This window comes from Rousettus aegyptiacus, unplaced genomic scaffold (assembly GCF_014176215.1).
Source record: "Rousettus aegyptiacus isolate mRouAeg1 unplaced genomic scaffold, mRouAeg1.p scaffold_m13_p_3, whole genome shotgun sequence".
Classification (NCBI taxonomy): Eukaryota; Metazoa; Chordata; class Mammalia; order Chiroptera; family Pteropodidae; genus Rousettus; species Rousettus aegyptiacus.
In genome coordinates this window covers 10,682,059-10,704,120 of record NW_023416306.1, presented here as the reverse complement: position 1 = coordinate 10,704,120, position 22,062 = coordinate 10,682,059, and the positions used below count along the sequence as shown (strand labels likewise).

General features: G+C 44.6%; 2 protein-coding genes across 7 annotated transcripts in view; both read right to left on the bottom strand.

The window, feature by feature from the left end:
* TTLL11 (tubulin tyrosine ligase like 11) overlaps positions 1–22,062 on the bottom strand; it is a 211,464-nt gene that overhangs the window by 176,738 nt on the left and 12,664 nt on the right. The window lies entirely within an intron of this gene.
* LOC118614960 (histone H2B type 2-E1-like) lies at positions 13,520–15,880 on the bottom strand. Its single transcript, XM_036238402.1, has one exon. The coding sequence runs from the start codon at positions 14,915–14,917 to the stop codon at positions 14,600–14,602; it is 318 nt and encodes a 105-aa protein (XP_036094295.1). The 5' UTR covers positions 14,918–15,880; the 3' UTR covers positions 13,520–14,599.

Genomic DNA, 22,062 nt, shown 5'->3' with positions numbered 1-22,062 from the left:
ATCGCTATCCTCCCAGACAGTTGTGGAGAGCCAGCCCCCCATCCGAGGGGCCACAGGAGAGTCCAGGCTCCCTCCTGCTTGCGCGAAGTGGGGCTGATGAGAAAAGACCTCCCCGTGCCAGTGAGGGACCAGCCAGCTCCCTGAACGCAGCATCTCTGGATGGGGCTGGGGAAAAGCCCACACGTCGGGCAACTCCAAGCCCGTGTCCTCAGCGGGAACAGTGATGGCAATGTGACTGGGTTGTTAGATGGATTAATAATGTGTTTGAGACACCTAGCATCATGCCTGGCACACAATGCCTAGCGCGCAGAAGGTGTTCAAAAAACGCTACTTTCCTCCTCTCCCATTCTTTCCCACCACCCTTCACCCTGTACCCATTGGCTGGTACAGGAGCTGGTGAGTTGGGGTGTTTTCTAGAACCAGCCTCAGGTTAATGTGCACTCAGTGTATTTGAAGCCATGTAGGTCTCCTGGGAAAAAAATGCAGCTAGCCTCTTGGGAAAGCCCATACTTGCTTGACAGCTCCCTGACTTAAGCTTAAGAACCTGCATTCAATCTCAGCCCTGCCAGCGAAGGCCCTTCGTTTCATCATCTGAGAAAGAGGACCGGCAAGCCTTCCTTGCCAGGGGTGTCGTGAACATTAAAAACAACTGAGCAAGCGAAAGAATGTTTGTGAACGGCCTGGCACGTGGTAGGAGCTAAATTAGCCCAGTTATGGAATATTGAGAACGAGCCTCCTGGATCGTTCGTCGCCTAATTGAGTCCCATGGCGAGAGAGGCGGAGTCTCCAAACATCTCCAATGGTAGGGAAAGCAGAGACTGGCGCTCGACGAACCCACCTCTGGACAAACAGTGGTGAATCACAGCTCCAGGGATTCAGGAGCCAGCCTGGGGGGAGAGGCAGTCGTGTTAACAGATAAGCACATTCTGCGTGACAAAGCGCTGAGCGAGGGCCCAGGAGGAGCAAACTTTCCGTTCCCAGCCGGTGTGAAGGAGACGTTTTGCCAGGCAGAGATGAAGAGGGAAGGGTGCCTGCCAGGCAGGGAGTCTGGGAGAACACACAAGTTCCACGTGCCTGGAACCAAGCTGGAGAGGTCCACACGGCCCAGGCAGATCATGGAGGGCTCACAGGGCAGGCTGAGGGGCTCGAACTCGATTCTGCAGATGGAGACGAGCCATGGAAAGTGCTCAAGCCGGGCAAGGCTGGAATGGAGAACGGAGGGGAGGTGGAGACGAAGGGCAGCCAGACCCATGAGGAAGCTGGCCACGGCTGGCAGAGAGGGCATGGGTTGGTGACTGGGCAGAGAAAGAACGCACTGGGAACAGGGGTGGGGAAGGCACGGAGGAGGAGGAGCAACCCCCAGCTCAGTGTGTAAGACCCCCTCCGACAGCCCACGCACTGTAAAGACGCCCCTTCTCTTTTGCCGATGGGCTGACACCCTTGTCCCCCTACTCCAGGTTCCTGGTCGTTGGAGATGGAGATGACCCCGCGGGGACAACTCGCACTCTGAGGAGCCTTCCCATTCAAAAAAGGTGCCGGCTGGCTCCAGTGGGTTTCCCAGGAAGCCAATAATAGCTCATCCTCTAATAGAGCCAATAAATACAGTAGCGGATAAGTAATTCACGACCTTTTGCTGCAATTCTCGTGATCTATGAAGTTTCCCTTTTCTGTTCACTACTTCTTCCTTACTGCAAATACGATACTCTGGCCAGGTTTGCCATTCGTCGTCCACTGACTTAATCACCGAAGGCTGCATTTTTTATTAAATCCATTCATTATTATGGACTCACATGAATTAGAGCTGGAAAAGCTGCAGAGAGGCCTGTCGTCCATTTTGCTTCTACTTCGGGTCGCAATACTTTTAATGAGATCAAAATTGTTGCCAAACAACGTGACTACAGAAGAAAAGGCCACATTGGTAGGAGAGGCTGCTAACCTGGCCCCTTTCGTAGTTCCCATGCCCCACAGAGATCTCCTCCAGTTATTTATTCTGGGGTCTGATTTCCCACCCGTAAAGAATCTTTATTAGGAGAAATTATATTAGGCAAAAGAGAGAGAGAGAAAAAAAAAACTTTACAAACTTCTAAAGTGATGATTTACCTCTCGGCTTGCAGTTTTAATTAAAATTCCAGTTTATTTAGCAAATAGCTTTCGAAAAGGTTAGATACCCATTTAGCTCCGTGTTCTTTTTCCTCTTTCCAATTCTAAGAGCGACACAAACAGCAAAACAACCACATTAAATGACTCTTTCCCAATTCCATCATAATTCAGCTTATGGAAAAGAGCTCCAATATCAATTATAAATTATAAATTAACTCCATTACTCTCTGCAAAATTACCAACAATAATCTCCCTGCTCTCTACGCCCTCACTGTGGGTAAATTATATCAATTTACCACTAGGCCTCCAATTACCCAGTCTCTTCCACATCGAAACTTTAAATGTGGTTATTAACTGAAATGGAAACAAAGCCAATCAGGTTTCCATTCCAGCAGCACGTTCCTCCCCACCCAGGATATCAAACGGCTTTTCCTGAAGTTACTCCCGACACCCCTTATGCGAGCCCATCCCCGGCTAACCAGATACCCAGGCCAATTCGGTACTTTCCACAATGTTGACGCCCATGGGATTCATTACCATAGAAAGCCATTCTAAGGGCACCGTGGCTCAGCCAGGACATCAGTTCATTCATTCGACACGCAAGCAAGTCATGCCTTTGAGCCAGGTGGTGCTCGGGGAACGCCAAGAGCTTCTGTGTGTGGAAGCAAAGGGTTAGTGGTGGGAGATAAGACTGGAGAGGTGAAAAGAGGAGGAAGAATGAAAGAGTCCTGACCCTACGAGAGCTCACGGTGCAGCAGGGGGAGTCAGACACATGAACAGGTGGTTGGAACGTCTGAAGCCACCATCTTACTGAGCATCTCCTACACGCTTGTCTCAAAGCCAGGCTCTTTAACCACGTTACCATGTTTAATTGCTACACAACCTCACAAAGAGCTGTTATTTCCCCATTTCACAGAAGAGGCCACTGAGGCTCAGAGAGGTAGGTAACATTTGAGCCAACTCTCGATGAGAAAGAGACTAGAGAGGGAAAGGGGTTCCCACGGGAGGAAGCAAGAGCATGTGCAAAGACCAAGCAAAGAGCAAGCAAGAGCCTGGAGATCCAGTCCACCTCTGTCTGTGGCCGCGACATCCGAGTCACCTTGGGTGTCACCTTCGAGTGTGTTTCCCCATTTGCCACACGCAGGGTATTTCCTATTCTGCAAATCTGTAAGGGTCTGCTCTTCTTTTACGATAATCGATTATGATACGTACTGGTCCTAAAGCACCCAGTGCTGTCTTAGCAACATGCCCAAGGAACAACGAAGCGGTTTCCCAGAGGACCCACTATGTGAAAAAGGATGGGCTTTGCCCCCCTAACCTCATTTGCTCCTCCGACCCCTGAAACCAGCCTGTAATCTCCCAGAGACATGCCCCTGCCTCAGGCCATGCCATCCCATGTTACTACGAAGAATTAGTACAATCGCACCAATATTTTCTATAATAATAAAACTTGTAGCTACTATTGACTGTTTATATTGTTTGCTTTGTACTTTACATGTGCTGTCTCGATTCTCCTCAGAACGGCACTATCAGGCAGGCCAGTATGTTGCCATTCCATTTTACAGATGAAAAAACAGGCTCAGAGCAATTAGATGACTTAGTCTCTGGTAGTGCGTCCAGGACATGGTGGAGCAAGGGACAGAACCCAGCCCCATTATGTCTTCAATCCCCAGAGGACTAAGCCCAGGAGAAATGAAAGAGGATGAGGGTTCTTTAACACCATAGAATCCCAGTGACAAGGAGGGGTACACTAAGGCTGGTGGCGGGGAGGCGGGGAAGGGAGGGAAGGGCCCAGAGCCAGGAGCTGCCCCCACTGGGAGCTCTCCAGGGTGCTGAACCGCCTCTGCCGAGGTTCTCTGACACAGGGCACCCACAATCTATCTGCCTGGGTGGCCTGCAGATCCGAACCCTGACTCCTGAGCCCAGTAGAGCCACTAAAGAATGGAGTGAAGGGAAATGGGAGCAGAGCTGGGAGAGAAGTACTGAGCCTGAGGGGACAGCAGGGCATCTAACTGAGACTATCCTGCAAGGGGTTAGAAACACAGGAGTGGGAGTGGAGAAAAGTCAAAGCAGGAAGAACAAACTCTTGAGTCATAGAGGAGGGAACCGGAGAAAGGGTGAGTTTTTAGGGTGATTTCAGAGAAGCAAAAGCAAAGGGTCAGGGCGAGGAGGAAAGGGGACCCCTTCCAACCTGTCCTAGACTGTGGGTATCAGCAACAAATTACTAAACTCTCCAGCCCCAATATTACATTAAATGGTGTTCAGAAAGGACAGGATTTTGTTGCCTATAACTTTGAACCTGTGAATAAATAACCACCACCTCTCCTCCGCCTCCCCCACCACCGCCAAAAAAAAAAAAAAAAAAAAAAAGACAAAGTATTCAAGGGAATAATAGACATTAGCCTGCCATAAGGTGACATGATTTAAGTTCATCAATGTCATACCACTCTCGCTTGAAGTAAAATGGCTCCTTATAAATTTGAGATGCCACTCAGAAAGACCCTGAGTCTCTCTTCGGCGCTTCAGATAGTAGAACCCAAAGGCTTATGTGACGGGATATTTATAAACACATTTCTCCCCCTGCTGGTGACAGAGATACTAGACTAGCACATTTATTCTTCACTCCATCCCGACCTCCACCCTCCTACACACCTTACATAAGATTTATTATACTCTTTCATAAACTTAGTCTTTCATTCAAGTAAATATTATGCATCAACTCAATGTCAGGCACTAGAGACTCAGAGAAGAATAAAGCACAGTCACTATCTTTAGGATGTAAACTTGTTAATGAATCACACAACACAAAGCGACAAACACTCTAGCAGATGAGGGTCGGAGGGCTATGGGGGCACAAACCAGGACATGAGTCCCTCTTCTGGGGGGAAAGGGGTGGCTTGGTCGAAACTTGATTAACTGGAATATGCCTATCCCAGAGGCCAGGAAGGCAGTGTCGGCTGGAGAAGCCCCGTGTGCAAAGGCACGGGAGCGAGAGGGGATGTGATCACAAGTCTCTCCAGCCCACAAGGAAGGTGGGGGGTAAACAGGGTAAAGAGGGTCAAATATATATATGGTGACAGAAGGGGACTTGATTTGAGGTAGTGAACACACAATGCATCATACAGATGATGTATTATAGAACTGTGTACTTGAAACCTATACAATCTTATTAACCAATGTCATTCTAATAAACTCAATAAAGTATTTTTTAAAAGTCTCTCCAGGGCAGGAACATCTTAATCCTCTCTGTGTTCCAGGGCCTTGCCCAGTGCATGGGGGGAGGCAGAGCGGCAAGTAATAGATGCTGGAGGAAAGAACGTCATGGCGTTTGGCGTGGAGGGAATACTGCATCACTGTGGGGCCTTGCAACAGAATGGGAACTGACTAGAACCAGAATCTATAAGCCTCACATCAAATCTTAATGTGAAACTGCTCAGGCACACAGCAAACCTGTGCAGGCTCTGGTCATTCACTTCTCCAGCCCAGGGTTTAATAACTCCGCAGGTGAATGAGGCAGCTCTCACAAAGGAATGAACATCCCTCAATGTGCAATGGGCTAGTTCACAGCTGCAGCCCCCTTCTGTTTATAATTTTAAAAGGAATGATCAACAATAACAATCCAAATGTGATGGGAACGAGGGGGAGAGTATGGGCATCCTCATTAAATTTTGGAGTCTCATTCTGTTTTCAGTGTTGACTGGCAAGTTCCAAATTTTCTCATCTTTCACAGTTTAGCACAGCCATTAGCTGTGGCAAAAACCATTGCTTTCACTAGCTCCTTGAGATGAGAGTTGTCATTCCTCTGCTAAGTATTTAAGCAATACCTCTTAAATTACTTAATAACCTCAGAACAAACTGACTGATGGCCTAGCACAGTTGGTGATGACAGTTGGCATTTCCCTGATGACCAGATAATTAAGCAATCGTATTAAGTGTATGCGATCAGCTAACGTGGTCTATTAAGGCAAAGCCAGACCGTTCATGGCTTGCGGTCAGCTTCCCCAGCCCTCAGGTTTTTAAGCACTCTGGTACCAGTTTAAATACCTCTGTGTTTTCACGGTGCTATAACTCTGGCACTTTATGGTGCATTCTGAAGAAATTGGGACGGTAAAGTTAGCTTTGGAAAAATCTGTATCTTATCGCAAATAATGATTAGTAGAAATATTATAGAGTTAAGAATCAGGAGATCAAGATTCTAGTCCTAATTAATTTGTTCATCCAGTCAACAAACATTAAGTGTCTATTATGTGCTAGCTACTGGGCTAAGGGCTGAGATACAACAAAACCACCAAGTTGGCTGAGTGTTACTACATGTCAGGCATGATTCTAAGCACTTCACACATATAAAGTTAAAACTGCTAACAACAGTTCACCGCCTAAACGCAAGTCCCTTTCCATCACCATGTACCTGACCCCCTTTACCCTAGGGCCACGTGCCATTATCACACCCATTTTACAGATGAGGAAATTGAGGCACAGAGAAGTAAGCAACTTGCCTCAGTTTTCAACCTTATAAGTGGCGGAACCAGGCCACAGGCCCAGCCAGTCTGACTCCGAGATCAACGAAAGGTAGCTCAGCCTTGGGGAAGTGCAGAGTTTCTTGAAGAACAACCAGACATGTGCACTTGATGGCTCTATGACCCAAGGAAACACTTTCGATCTCTCTGTATTAGCTTTTCATTGCTGCACAAAAAAAAAATCAACAGAATTTTAGTGGCTTCAGACAATATCCATTTATTAGCTCATGTTTTTTAGGTTCAGAGTCCATCATGGTACAGCTGGGTACTCTCCTCACAAGTCTGAAATTGAGGCTTTGTCAGGGTTGCGGTTCTTGTCTGGGCTCAGCGTCAACTTCCAAGCTCACTCTTAAGAAGAATTCGTCTCCTTGCAGCAGTAGGACTGACATCCTCATTTTCCATCCAGCTATTGGCCAGGGACCACACTCAGCAACTGCCCACAGCTCTTTGCCATAGTGACCCCCATCGGTGGTTCATAATGTGGACATTCGCTTTCTTTCAGACTGGCCAGAGCACATCTGTCTGACTTCCTCTTCTGCAACCAGCCAGAGAAAATGCTTTGCCCTCGCCCAGGGAAATCTCCCTTCTGCCATGCAGGGGAACAGAATCATGGGAGTGATATCTCATCAGATCCACAGGTTCCACCCACATGCAAAGGGAGAGGATTACACACCTGTGAAGGTCATTAGGGGTCATTTTAGGATTCTGTTTACCACACTTGGTGAGTTTTCAGTTTCCTGGTCTGAGGCTATACTAGATGGTAATGGAACTACTGTTTGCATGATGATTTACAATTTAATAAAGACCTTTTCACATATACTATCTCATTTGAGCTTTACAAGCCAAAGATTCAGGTGCTCTGGGAGCAAAGAGTAGCCTCACTGTCAGGAAGAGAAATCTGAGAGTTGGAGAAATTAATAAAACCATTTTCCTTGTCATGCTGGCAGAGCATGGGAGAGCAGACCCTAACTCGAGTCTCTGATTCCAGCATCTGAGCCCCTTCCTCTAGCCTATGCTGTCATGTTGATCTGAGAGGACCGGATACATGCTGCCAATGCCGCAACTGAAGTGGAAAGAACACAGCCTCTGAAGTAGATAGGGGTTCACATCCAAGTTTGCCTCTTCTTAGCAGTAGAGTCTTGGGCAAGTCACGTCCCCTGTCTGGGCATCCTCATCTTGAATACAGGGGGAGCTACACTATCTTGTCTTCAGGGGCTCTCTCTTTCTGCCTCAAATCAGGACAAAACTACTTCAGCTGCACTGTGGAAGATTATTACTTTCATGTTCCCATTCTCTTGGGTGAAGGAGAACCCTATAACTACACCCTCTTCCAAGTATCGATGTGATTTAGGGAAAGACCTCCATTCCATTAGATTCCTGGGACTGCTGTAACAGGTAACCAGAAGCTGGGTAGCTTAAGACAACAAAAATTGTGGAGGCCAAAAACCTGAAATCAAGGCATTAGCAGGGCTCGTTCCTGCTGAGCGCTCTGACAGAGAATCCTTTCCAGGCCTCTCTCCCGATCTAGTGGACACTGGCGAACCTTGGCATTCCTCGGCTTGCAGATGCATCGCTCTAATCCTGCTTCTATCGTCACATGACCCTCACCTCCGTGTGTCTCCTTATTTTCTGTTTCTTATAAGAATACCCATCACTGAATTTAGGTCTGACCCTTAATCCAGGATCACTTCATCTCAAGATCCTTAACTTAATTATATCTGCGAAGACTATATTTCCTAATAAGGTCATATTCACAGATAGCAGTTAGGGCTTGCACATACCTTTCGGGGTGGGGCACAGCTCAAGCTGTACCATTCATGAAACATAAGTGCTTTCCAAGTTTTCCTGATCGCAAAGAACACTGAAATAAACATCCTCTTTATATCCCTTTTTGCACATGGACAAGAATTTCTATGGAAGCAGAACTGTTTGAGTCGCAGAGCACACACATTTTCAACCCTGTCAGCTATTGCTAAATATTTTTGCCAATCCAATAGATGTGAAATGGCATCTCATCATTGTTTCCATATACATATTCATGATTATACTGGTGAGACTGAATTTTTTTTTCAAATGTTTATTGGATGTTTGGGTTTCCTCTTTTAATATCTTCTTTCTTTCTTTTCTTTCTTTCTTTCTTTCTTTCTTTCTTTCTTTCTTTCTTTCTTTCTTTCTTTCTTTCTTTCTTTCTTTCTTTTTTTTACTCTAAATAGGTAATTCTCTATCAAGATTTAGGAACATTTCAAAAGTACAGAGATACGAATTTGGTGGAGATGGCCTTGGCCCTAGGAATCTGAATGCTAAAAAGCTTGCCGTGGGGGGGGGGGGTTCTTTGCCCCCAGGAAGGACCACCATGTTAATTGCTAGTAACTGGTCTTAATGGCACTGGTTGTTATACCACGAGAGTGCACTGAGGGTCACGAGCTCACACGAAACCTTGACACTGTATTGATTAGAGGGTGTTGGAGGGATGCTAATCACATGAAGTTTCCTTGGCGAAGGCCATCTGGGGGAATTGCTCCCAGCCTTCTGCACTAGAAAAGCTTCACATCTCTTGAATAATGTCTTTTATTTTATATTACGGGCACCATGACTTTCACCTTGGTACATTTCTGTTTTTCCCTGGTAACCAGAAAGCTCAGAATCAAATCTGAGTCCCATCATAAAAACTGTACGATCTTTAGATTACGCATTTCTAGATTTCATCTTATTATACTATTTTTATTGTTCCTAATAAACTTTTTACTTATTTCTGACTTAAACCTTTTTTAAAAACTTATAACAATGTATGTTTTTTGAAAGCCACTTTACCTACTTTGGGGGGAATAAGATGGACATAAATACATTTTTAAATAATTTTGAATTTTATCTTGTGAGACTTAAGTGCTAACAAACAATTTATGTGAGTTAAGGTCCTTCTTTCAAAACTCACCTATTTTCAATATTAATCAGTGATATCAGTTCTATTGTTGATGTTTAACTAGAAAAAAATACTTCAAAAATAACTATTCACAGCATATCAGTCATAATGATTACTACTAGAAAATGAGTTACACAAGTCGGCTAGCCGTAGCCCCTCAGCTTCAGTAGAGACAGGACTAGGTTTTACAACCCAATACTACTCATCTCTAAATGACTATCGCTGAGTTTTTAAATGGTGCAAAAGCAATTACATTTATTTAAGACCCTTTATTTAGTTCAGTGGTTTAAAAAGTGATGTTAATTTCAAAAAACTTTCATAAAAATTTTTTTTTTTAAAGCAGTTTTAACTTTCTGGCTCCTATGTTTCTTAAAAAAAAAAAAACAGAAAAGTATGATAATGCTTACTTCACTATTACTCCAATTCCTTCAACAGTTTACTCTGCGCATTGAGTGTAGGATGGCCAACCAATTCATTCCAGTCTCCCAGGACGGTCCTAGATTTAAAACTGAAAGTCTAGTGCCCTGAGAACCAACTCAGTCCCAGGCCAACAAGGATAGCTGGTCACCCTCGCACTGGGCCGGCTCCACGTGCCAGCGTGTGGGAGGAAGAGCAAGTCCTCCTCCTATACTTTAAATCTGAATGGCAATCATATCTCCAAAAGTTCTTCCTAACTAGGTAGGAAAACAAGATAAAATTCTGAATTTGGTTCACCTAATATCAGCCTGAACTTCACAAAGGATTAGAAGAAATCTTCACAAGTCAATGTTTTTATCTTCTAAAGAATCCCAGGAAGAGATGCCATAAAGCCAACTTTGAAGCCTATTCTACCACCTACGATCTTTTTTAAATGTTCTGTTCACTCTACAATTATATTATTTTCATTCTCAGCACCAAATTGAATAAAGAAAACTTAAAGATATGCTATCCACAGGAAATCAGGTAAAATTATTAGACTTCAAAGTGGGTCACGAGAACAAAGTGAAGAGATGGATGGAAGACATTCTTTGGATTTGGGGGGAAAAAGACTAAACTCTAAAACTTTAAGAATATTAGAAACTTTTTAGAATAGTGTGCCAGGCAAACAACCGTAAAACTTCACTTATAACCTATTTTGTCCAGTATAATAATCATACACTTACAATTCTCCAAAGGAAGGCAAAAACAAACACTTATTAGATGCCTACTGTATGCCAGTTGCTCTCATGTTCACTATTTCATTCCACCTCCCAATACCCTTGTGAATAGATTGTGTTCATCCACTTTCACAAATGAGGAAAACAAAGCCCAGAGTTCATCCACACTGCACTGTGCTAGGGGTTGGGCATGCAATAATAAATATGTGAGTCATAATAATAAAGAATAAACAGTATAGTCATAAATAATAAACACAAGAGTCATGGTTTCTGCTTTCATGGGGTTTAGAGTCTAGTTGGGAATAATAGACACATTATTACAAAAATAATTATGAGTGACCCAGCTTGGGGGGAATCAGGGACGCACCCCTGAGAACTAAAGAATAAGAAGACAAAGGGGGCAAGGGGAGGTAGAGAGAGAAAAGAAAATCGTATCCTGCTTCCAGGCAGAGGTCTGGAGATGAGAACATTTAGTTATGTGCCCAAGATAACACAAATTCTAAGTGGTCAGATGGGGAAGTTTAAATATTGTGTTTTTTGGCTGCAGAAATCACATTCTCTCCTCTGCAACACAATATGACCAACTGTGCTTGAAATCTAAAGAGGATACTGCACAAAGAGGATCTGATTCCCCATGATGACACTCAGTGTTTCCCAAGCTAGTCTGATCATTACAATCGCCTAAGGGGGCTTGTTAAAAAAAAAAAAATAAAGAGTCCCCAGGTCCCACTCCTACTGGGAAATCAAATTTTAACAAATGCCCTAGGTGATTCTTGTGATCAGACAAGTTTGGGATATGCTGAGCTAAGGCTTCAGAAAACCTAAAACCCAACATGCTAGGAACTGACTTAACTGCCATCTCCTGGAAATTTTTAAGAAATAGGTGGAGCTCCTTTAAGTAATTTAGCCTTCCAAGAAGAAAGGGAATAGGGGGAGAAAAAACTCTCTAGAGATTAATCAGCCAGCAAGTCAAATAAAAATGTTCCCCTGCCTATAATCCAGATATCCTATGGACTTTTACTATCTCTCATTCTGGATTAAGTAATGTCTTCTCAGTGTGGATTATGTGACTGCTGTCAAAACAAAATCCATTCCCACGCTTGAAGGCTCAGTAACATGCTACTGATTTGGAGTCATCACTAATTAAGAGGCTGAGTAGAGTAACCCAAGCAGCAAGATAATAAGAAACGGCAAGCCTTGGCTTTCATCTGGGAGAGGTTACAGATTTAGAATCCAAACACCTAGGTTCAAATCCCAGACCCACCACTTACTAGATGAAACATGGACAACTTAATGAACCTCTCTGAGCCTTATTTTCCCCCAACTGCAACGGGGGTTAATAAAACACCCTCTGCAGAATTATTTCTGAGAAGTATGTGTGGTAACGGAGGTGGTGGCCTAATGCTATCAGGCCCTTAACAAATGTTTGTTAATAAATAATAAAACAAGACTGAATGTATAGCCCAAAAAGAGGAGGACTGTGCTGACATGGAACAAATAGCTAATAAGATATATGAAGTGAATAAAAAAGGGAGAGAGATTCACAGGCACGAGGCACTGATTCTAAGCTATATTGTGGAACCACAGCCTTTCCCAGGACACAGTGGATTGAATTCTAATGTGGTTCTCTCGACATGATATTTTAAAATGTGGGAATGGAAGGGAGCTTTACTGTGTTCACTTTTGTTTGTGGGCAACAAAAATTTCCTGGTAACTGGAAAACCTGAACCCAGGTTCCAGAAAAGAGCACTGACTTCAAGTTGAAATGACGCAAGCCCAGAGGCTGGGGAACTGGGAAGTGGAGTGGTGGTGGGTGCTGAGTCATCGCTGATAATAATGCCGTGCGATGTAGAAAGTGCTTTAAATAACTTTTCTTTGCTAAGAGACAGAAAACACAGTAAGAGGAGTTTGACAAAGGGTGTAGGGAAGACACCAGGGAAGGACACAAATCACAGAGCAGATCCAGCCAAGGTCATGCAGAGAGCAATCTTGCCTTAGAACTGAGGGGTAGAGACCATCCAAATACACCGGCAGAGCTGACAGTGTAGACTGAACTAGTCGCCGGAGAGCTGCTGGATTAATGATGTAAGGTCTAAGAGTGACGATACCTAGTTTGCAGCCATAACAGACCCTCTTTCTCTACTGAATTCAGAAAGGCCACAAAATCTTTAAGAGGCACTGCTAATCACCAGATGCTTATGCAATAGGTCAAGCATGACATCCAGGGGAGTTTCACTGAATCCCCTAATTAAGAACAAGAGAGGCTCACAGGGCAGCACAGTCATCAAGCCAAGTTCAAACCTTGGTTCTATATGACCTTAGGCAAGTTACTTAACGTCTGGGAACCCATCCCTTTCTCTGTCTGGAAAACAAGGATAATATTCCCACTTCAGAGGTTTGCAAGGATCAAATGAGATAATTTATGCAAAATACCTAACACAGAGAAAGCACTCAACACTTTGCTTCTCTGCCACTCAAAAACAATCTGACCTACCAACGAAAGTCGACTTTGCGTCTATTATCGTAATCCAGCTTCTCTGATGGGTGTGGGATTCAGAGAGTTGGTTGACAGTTTGTTCGTGTGGGAAAATAAACTCTGAAGCTAAAAGCCAATTTGCATTGGTTTATAAATCTGCCAAATATTCCTGCTGTGGAATCTGGAATCCAAGGCATCATGGGAAGAGGCAACAAGAATGTGTTTCAGTAATGGCTTTAAAAGTAATGATGTACTTTCTTTATCACCTTCTCATGACAAGCCAAGTCTGGATAATTCCCAGTCCTTTCTCTCCACAACAGTTACCGGAATGAAGCATTACAAATTTTAAATCCTAGTTTTCTTTTTTTCCTTTTTTTTTTTTTTTGGAGGTCCTTCATCTCATGAAAATCCTAATTTTAAAGAGAATTACATGCATTGTTTTAATCTCAGATTTTTTTTTTATCCTACAGATGTTCACACACACGTGCACAGAGACATATATGCACAGGGTTATGGTTGCAGCAGGTTTACAGAGTGGCCACACCCTGTGAACAATCCATGTGTATCCATGGGTTACCAGTGAAGTAAGTGACGCTACACACTCGTGCTGTGGAATGTTACACAGCCATTTAAAAAAAAAAAAAAAGGATGCAGTAAATCGCTATGAAATAGCTAAGCTATACTGTTAAATGAAATAAAAGGTGCAGAGTAGAGCGCATCATAGGAAAGATCAGGTAAATAAAAAGGGCCATTTGCACACGCGTGCTTGTGTGGGCATATCGTTGCAAACGTACCAACAAACTGCTAATCCTGGTTGCTTTTGAGGAAGAGAACTGAAGGTGGGATGAGTAAGAGACATGTTTTCAGCATTTATACTTTTATGCCACGTAGACTTTTTTTTTTATCGTGTGCATGCTATCAAAATTTTAGTCTATCAATATAACTGAGATGCACGGTAATAATAAAGGGAATAACGGCTATGGTTATTAGATACCTGTGATGTACCCTGCCTCCATCATCTCTCAACCATCTTCTAAGGTGGGGTTATTACCCCCCATTATTCAGTTAAGGAAACTGAGACTTTAAGTTTAAAAGAGTTAAATAACTGATGCAAATCCGTACAGCTAGCAGGGAGCCGAGCGTGGATTTGAGCCCAGTTCTGACAAACTCCAAGTCCTTCTTCTGGGCTTCGTGGTGCAGATACTGCAGGCTGGTCACCAGACCCTCCTCCGCCTCTTCCTGGCACAACACTGGACGATATGTTCTGGTCTTTCCCCAAGTGGCAGGCTCTCTCCTTGACCACAATTTAAGTCAGGCTCCTCTGAGCCCGAGTCCCTGTGGCTGGTTGCAAGGCCTCTGGATCCTGGGAAGGACTAGAATTCAGGCAGATGGACGCTGAGGCTAAAATTTTTTTTTTTAAAACAGGTCACCCTTTATGTAAGGCCCTGGGTCACTGGGAGCTGGTGTACTTGGTGATGGCCTTGGTGCCCTCAGACATGGTATGCTTGGCTAGCTCCCCAAGCAGCAGCAGACACACAGCCATCTGGACTTCGCGGGACGTCAGTGTGGTTCGGCTAGAGAACCGGGCCACTCGGGCAGCCTTGCTGGCCAGCCTCTCGAACACATCATTCACAAATGAGTTCATGACGCTCATGGCCTTGGAAGAGATGCCGATGTCGGGGTGTGCTTGCCAGGTAGGCCTCACCCTTTGGGCTTCCATGTTCATCTTTGTATTGCCCGGTTTTAGCAAGAATTCTGCTAAAGTCATTTTAGCAAGAATCCCCTCTATGTCTGGCTCCCCTCAGTATATGACCAAATTCCTCACCCGCCACCCTTGGCAACTGGCCTCCCCAGCCTGCCCTCAGCCAGAGCTCCCGTTACTCCAGATGTTTCCTCTGAGGAATTTTCTGTCAATGACCCCACCCTGCCCCTTCACGTACACCCCTACTTGTCCTGCTATATTTGGGGTTGAGCCCAGTTCCATACCCATGTCTCTTTTCTCTATTACGACAGTTCCTGAATAAAGTCTGTTTTTACCACTGCTGCCCAGCTCTGATTTTCTCTGACAACTGCTAAGCAGGACCGCGTGCCTGGGTTCCACCCAGTGGCATGGGGGCAGAGGTGCTATGTGCTGCATGCAGGACTCGCAGGGAGACCTCCTGTGTGCGTTCTGCCTCGCTCTGTCCTCTCCTGCTGCCTGGCTGCTGACGACACAGAGACCAAGGGATGGCAGAGCCACAAATGGAAGGGATGCTAAGTCCCTAATGACACCCCACCAAACTGAATAACTCCACCCAGGCTGTTAAAAAGGGCAAAAAATAGACTGCTATTATGTGGAGTCCTCACATGTTTGGGTCTACTTGTCACAACAGTTTAGCCTAGTCTAATGAATACATGCCATGAACCAGAGAGAGAGAGAGAGAGAGAGAGAGAGAGAGAGAGAGAGAGAGAGAGAGACCAAGAGATGCAAAACCACTTCGAGTTCAACAACGGTCACTGAGCACCTATGATGAGTCAGGTACCCTTCAGGGAGCTGGGAAAACAGCGATGGCTAGCTAAAACAGTCCCTCGTCCCTGAGCCGTTGGACATCAGCCAGCCTGAGTGTCTGAGACCTGTCTCTGCAGGCCAGGTCAGGCACATTTCAGACAACGAGAGCACAGCAAGTTTTCATTTCTCCACTACTGGGCAGCCAGGGTGTCAGGACAGAAGAGGCGAGGCAGGGGGTGGGGAGTGAGGGGGCAGGGGGAGGGGCGGTGACTTTCCCAGGTGAGGGTAAGGGAGAGCCCCCTGCTGGGTGACCCCAGAGAAGATCCGGCATCCTGACCCCCAGACAGAGGACAGGGGGAGGAGGGCGATAGGCCTGAACTGCCTCCCTCACATAACTCTCTCTCTGCCCCCGGTAGCTCAGGCCGGTGAGACCCACACTCTCCATCCTTCCAGGCCACAACTCCTCCCCTTGGGGCTCTGAGTTCAGAGTCAGGGCGTGGGGGGAACAAAAACTATTCCAGGCCCGGAGATGAGTGTGAGCAAAGGGTGGGAGCACCAGGCTAACCTGGGCTGCTGGGATAGAGTATAGTTGAGGTGGGAGGGGGAGGGGAACGCCTGGCAGGGGTGAGGCTAACTGGTAGCAGGGGAGATTCTAAGGGTCTTCGGTGTCTGCCGGACAGGAGCAGGGATTGTGAACACAAGCGCATATCACCCCACTCCTGGCATCACGCCAGAGGCACCTCGCCCCCTTGGCTCTTGCAGATGAGGCTGTCCTCCAAAGTCTCCTTAAATATGACACCCGAGGAGGAATCACAACTAATTCTCCATCAGCTTGCTCATTACTAACCAGCAAAGGCCTCGGGATGGATTCAAAAGCATCTGCGAGGACCAGACGAGTTGTCTCTGAGGAGCAGCGAGGCAGAGCGGAGGGAAGGGCAGGCAAAAGGGGGAGGAGTGAGAGGGCGGTGGGAAGGCCGGCGACACATGCCCGGGGCGGTCAGGACGTGCCAGCCTCGTGCGCTGCGTGTGCGGGCGGCCGCCCGGACCACGGGGCAGAGGCCGACAGGCGAGCTCCTGCCTCCGGGGAGAGTTCCGCCTAAACTAGCACAGGCTGCCGACCTCCACACCGGGCGCCCTCTGCACAGAAATAAATCACTCTTGTCTCGCGGAGAGAACAGACTGCACAGGGGAAGCAGCATGGCCCAGGGAAGGGGCAGTGCCGTGCGGACAAACCCAGGGCCGAGGTTCGAGGCCACCTCTGTAGCTGGTGTCCCTGGCACTTTGCTTCCTCATCTGCAGAACGCACATCACCGTCTCTACAAGCGCCAAGTAAGAAAACCATTGCGAGAGCGTCTAACCTGCGCGGGCTCAGCACGGCCCCTGGATGATGGCTTGTCCCCTTCCCCGTCACCTTGGAGGAGGGACCTGCATGCCAACAGCCTCTTTATTCTTTTGTTTCCTCACAGTCTGAATTTGATTTAACTCTGCTGTCTTCCTCCTCAATGAGGTTGAAATATATCATTGGTTTCTTAATGGCCCATGAAGCAATGAGGCCTTTATTACTAGCAGCACGACACCCAGGCGGTGAGAATGCCGGCGGCCACGGAGCTCTCTCCACTGCTTTGCCAAGGGCAGCAGCTGCCGCTGGGCCTCCCTCTCTCTCGGCCTGAAAGGAAGCTCAGGGAAGGGGGTGCCAGGACCTGGAGGGACACATGAGATGGCACTCAGTGGCGGAAGGGACAGTGGTCCCTGGGGAGACAGACACCAGAAGCCAGTTCTCTCCCCAGCACTCCCACTGACCCTGCCCTTAAGCATGAAACGGGGAGACTGCACTGGACTGGCATTAACAAAGGTCTGGGTCTGAGTCCTTTGGTCAGTCCTGGCCCTGGCTGGCTCGTCCGTAAGGCAGAGTAAATGACATATACCCTACTTCCCTCAGAGGGTAGCTAAGAAGCTAATAAAGTGACAGCAGTAATTCTGCTGTCATTCTGCAATGAGGACTTGTGATCCTACCTTGCTGGTCTCTGCAGGTTGGTGCAAAGTATCATTTCGATGCTGACTATAGCCCAGTCATTTGTCAGATGCTAGAAATTGGCCAGGAAGTGACTTTCTCTGCCCTTGAGGTTTTCTCGACTTCTAGTTCACCACCCAACCCCTAAATCCACCTTCCACAGTGCAGCCAGAGGAGTTTAATTAATACACAAATTTGATTTTTGTCACAAGCACACACACACACACACACGGTTTAAAACCTGGCGGCTCCCCAGAGCTCTCAGCTTGCAGTCCAGACCTTTACGACTTGGCTCCTGCTTACCCCTCAGGTCGCATCATCCATCACTCTCCCCAACTCAAACTCTGGATTCCAGCCAGAGCCAAACGTCTGAGTCCCCCAGATCCCCGTGATCTACCTTGCCGCCACGTTACCTTGCCTGCTGAGCCCTGTCTAAATACTTGTCCTGCCTCCACCCACAGAAACTTTGCTCAACCCTCTTTTCCTTGGAGACCCAGCTCAGAGGCCCTTTCTGAGCCCTGAACCTGAGTCAGCTGCCACCCAGCCTCTTCTCCTTAACACTGAGCTTCCTCCACTGGGTCGTACTGACCAGACAGTGAGCGCCCTGGCTCACTCACAGGGGGTCAGTGCTTCGTGGAGTCCACGGCACAAAATAAGGGTTTAGGAAATGTTTGAAGAATGAATGAAAAAATCATTTCAGCCAATATCTATCAAAAGCTTATTACACAGTATGCCAGGCATTGTGCGCTGGAGTGTAAGGACCCAATAATAAACAATAATAAACAAGACAGATGTGACCATGCACTAGTTGAATTTAAAATCTGGTGGGAAAAAAAGAAAATTAAACACGCCATAACAATAAAGCTGATTCGTGCTATGACAGCAGATACCTGAAGACACAGGAAGATGCAGTTAGGAGGAGAAAAATATAAAACGATCTATATCTGAAAGGAGAAACACCTCCCCAATCTGTAACTCAGTTATCCTACTTTTCCAGAAAGTAGCAAGAACCAAAAAAAGAAGGTTTAGAGACTACTTAACAGCCAAAATATGTCAAAAAGACCATGCACCTTACTTGCCCGGGTGCCTCTCACACACAAGCCTTCGCCAACACCGCCAGGGTCACCTCAGCTTGCCTTGTCTCCCACCACGTTGTGTACATGCTCCTAACAAAGCTCTTAGCATCTCACATCGGAATCACCAGCTGTATCTGCTCCCCTGGACTGGGGCCTCCAGGGCCACCATCTGTGGCTTTTTAGGTCATACACAGGGTGTCATGATGCTGTTCACATACAGGCACCTTTAATATTTGGAACACTTTTTATATTTTCTAATGACATTTTTTACTCAAGAACAAAGGGATTACTGATAACAAATATTGGTTATTGTATAGTTTTTATATATTATCATAATAAAAGTACTTGCTGACCTAAACTGGGAATTCAGAAGTATTCTGGTTTGGTAAGCAAAGATCAGATGATTTTGTTTGGGCAATTTTATATTTGTAATGAGAATTTTCTAGCACGTGGTAGTTGAATGTCTTATTTTAACAGGACAATATATGTTGTTCCCCTCTGACGAACTGGATTATCAAGACTTTGTTGATCTGATAACACCTAAAAAATACTGTTTCTAAATAATATCTGCTTTTACATCTGATGTATAATTAATGACTACTTTTAACTTTTTTTTAAAAAAATCCCTCATTGGTATTAATGCACTAGTTAAATCTGAAGTTTCATATTGAAGTTCAATCATCTGATATTTACTATGCCGGAATCTTTCTGAATTCCAAGTTTAAATCAATGAGTACTTCATTATATCAGGAAAATATTATTTAATAACTAACATTCACTTTTCATTAAAAATCCATATGCTGTAACAAATTTGTTATTGAGATTTAAATAATATATTGACTAATTTAATATTTTCTCCTTAAGTGGGAGGAGAGGCGCCTTTTTCTAATTCACACAAAAGGGCAGTATGGCCAGTACTGGCTCTGGTTCAAAGACAGGGATGGTGTCTGACTCTGTCTTTATTTCCAGTGCTTTGCACAGGGCTTGGGGCACAGTAGACATTCAACATATATTTACTAAATGAATAATAAAGACCTTAGGAGACCTCAGAACCTAAAATCATATATGTATGCTCTATTCACCATACTTTCTAGAAATTCTTCTGCATATTCTAATGGAAAAGTATTGCATAACTCCTTCAAACAACAGTCCTCAGTGACCACCCGAAGCTTATTAAATTGTCACCCAGCAGGGTCCATTTGCCTCCCCCTCTGTTCCCTAGAGATGGGGCACTTTTTCTGAGAAGAATGTCTTAGGAATAATAAGTTTTCACAGTTATACCATTAGATGAACACCTTTGCAACCTGCCTAGAGAGTCATAACGTTTAGTAATTTCTGAGAAAATGTCAAAAAAATCCAGTAAGATGGTAAGGCTTTGCATAGGCAGTTTCAAATAGAGCCTAATTCTCCTTAAGAAATAAACAAGCACACAGCCTAAAGACAGCTATATTATCATGGAAAGTAAACCCAACCAAAACCTAAGACTTGCAGGGGCTTACTAACAGTTGGCTCTCTATTTCTGGCTTGAACTTTGCAATGCCAAAAACAGGATGAGGTCACTGCCTGGAACCTCTTTATGTCATTTCCCTTTAAAGAAAATAGTCTCTTTGAAGGTAGTCCTGAAAAACAGCACTAGAACTATTACTGATTACACAGTTCAATTCAATTAATATTTGCTGAATGCCTTCTCTGTGCCAAGCATTGAAGGACTCATAGATAAGATGAGCTTCCTACTACTGAATATCTTATAATCTAGAGAAAAAGATAGACCATCTCAATCAATAACCTTTTCCACTGAGTACCATCCTGCCCCAGGTAGCACTGTCTCTCCCCCGAGGTCTACAATAGCATCCTAATTTACCTCTGCCTCCACTCTAGAACCCCTCTCTAAACTATTCTCCATTGGGCAGCCAGAATGATCTTTTTAAAGGGCAAGTATAATTCATTTCTCCCTGAACGTAGGGAAGGGTCTGGCCTCTGCACGTGGTATCCCTGGATGCCTGCTGGCAAGGCAAGCATCAGCTGGAAACTCTCATATCAAGCCAGACCCTCCGTAAGGCCAAATCTTTAGTGGGTGAACTCAAAAACAACAACAACAACAACAACAACCACAATAACAAAAACAGCCTTCTCTTGGCATTGTCTCAAAGAAGGGAAAAAAATGTCCTCTCAAAATTCCTACCCATAGCACCTGACCTAGTCAAGTCCAGAGTCAGAATTCAACTATACCTATAACCTAAAAAGCCTAAGCCTAAAAATTTCATTTTAAGTATTCTGGATTAGTGGAGCCTTCTGAAGCATATGCACAAGATAAAACCCCTACTTTAAACCTAAGACTTAAAGAATTATCGGAGATTAAAGTTTCAAGGAATGTGAGTTCATTATCAAAAAAAAAAAGTTGAGAAAACATCAAAAACAGAATCCCAATAAAAGAGAAGAGAAAGGTTGGGCGAGTGATAATATTGAAAGAATTTTCTAGAATTTATAAAAGATACCAAACTTCAAAGAGGAGAGTCCCAACAAATCTCAAACCAAATAAATACTAAATCCTCACCTAGAAAATCATAATGATGCTAAAGACATCTAAGACAAAGAGAAGATTTTCGAGAAGTCAGAAAAAAAAAAAAAAAGACACTTTACCAGCAAAAGACAAATGTAAACTGAGAGCTGGCTTTTTGGCAGAAAAAGTAAAGTGAGTAAACTGTGGCATATACTCAAAGTGTAACTATCAACTTAGAACTATAGTCACAGCAACACTATCTTTCAAGAATGGAGGCAAAAATGAAAGTAATTTTGGACAAGTGAAAACTGACAGTTTATTACAAATAGTCCCTTACCAAAGGAACTTCTAAAAGATTACTGCCAGTAGAAAGAAATGATCCCAGAAAGAAGGTCTGGGTTGTAAAACAGAATAATGGTAAATATGCGGGTAAAACTAAAATACACTGAAATACACTAAGACTATGTAAAATAATAATAACATCTAATTTGTGAAATTCAAAAAAAAAAGGATAAAGTAAGATAGAACTAAAATAAAAGCATGTACGCGAGAAGGGATGTGACCAAAATGAAAGCAATATAACATCCCTGAGTTTTTAAGTGGAGAGAAAAGCTACTTACTATAACTCTAGACTTTCTGAAATTAAACACCTATTACATTCTCTACTGTAACCACTAGGATAAAAACAGAATGTAAAACTTCTAGACTAGAACCAGGGAAAATGGAAAAAGAATTAATTGAAAAAGATATGAAATATACAATCATAGAGGGAAAACATTAACGGAACTCTTTAAGTAATTAATAGATCTGACAAAAATATTAGGACTGTAAAATTTGT

Bases quoted from the DNA above. Each gene is read 5' to 3' on its own strand.
- LOC118614960 (XM_036238402.1), bottom strand. From the start codon at position 14,917: ATGACTTTAGCAGAATTCTTGCTAAAACCGGGCAATACAAAGATGAAC.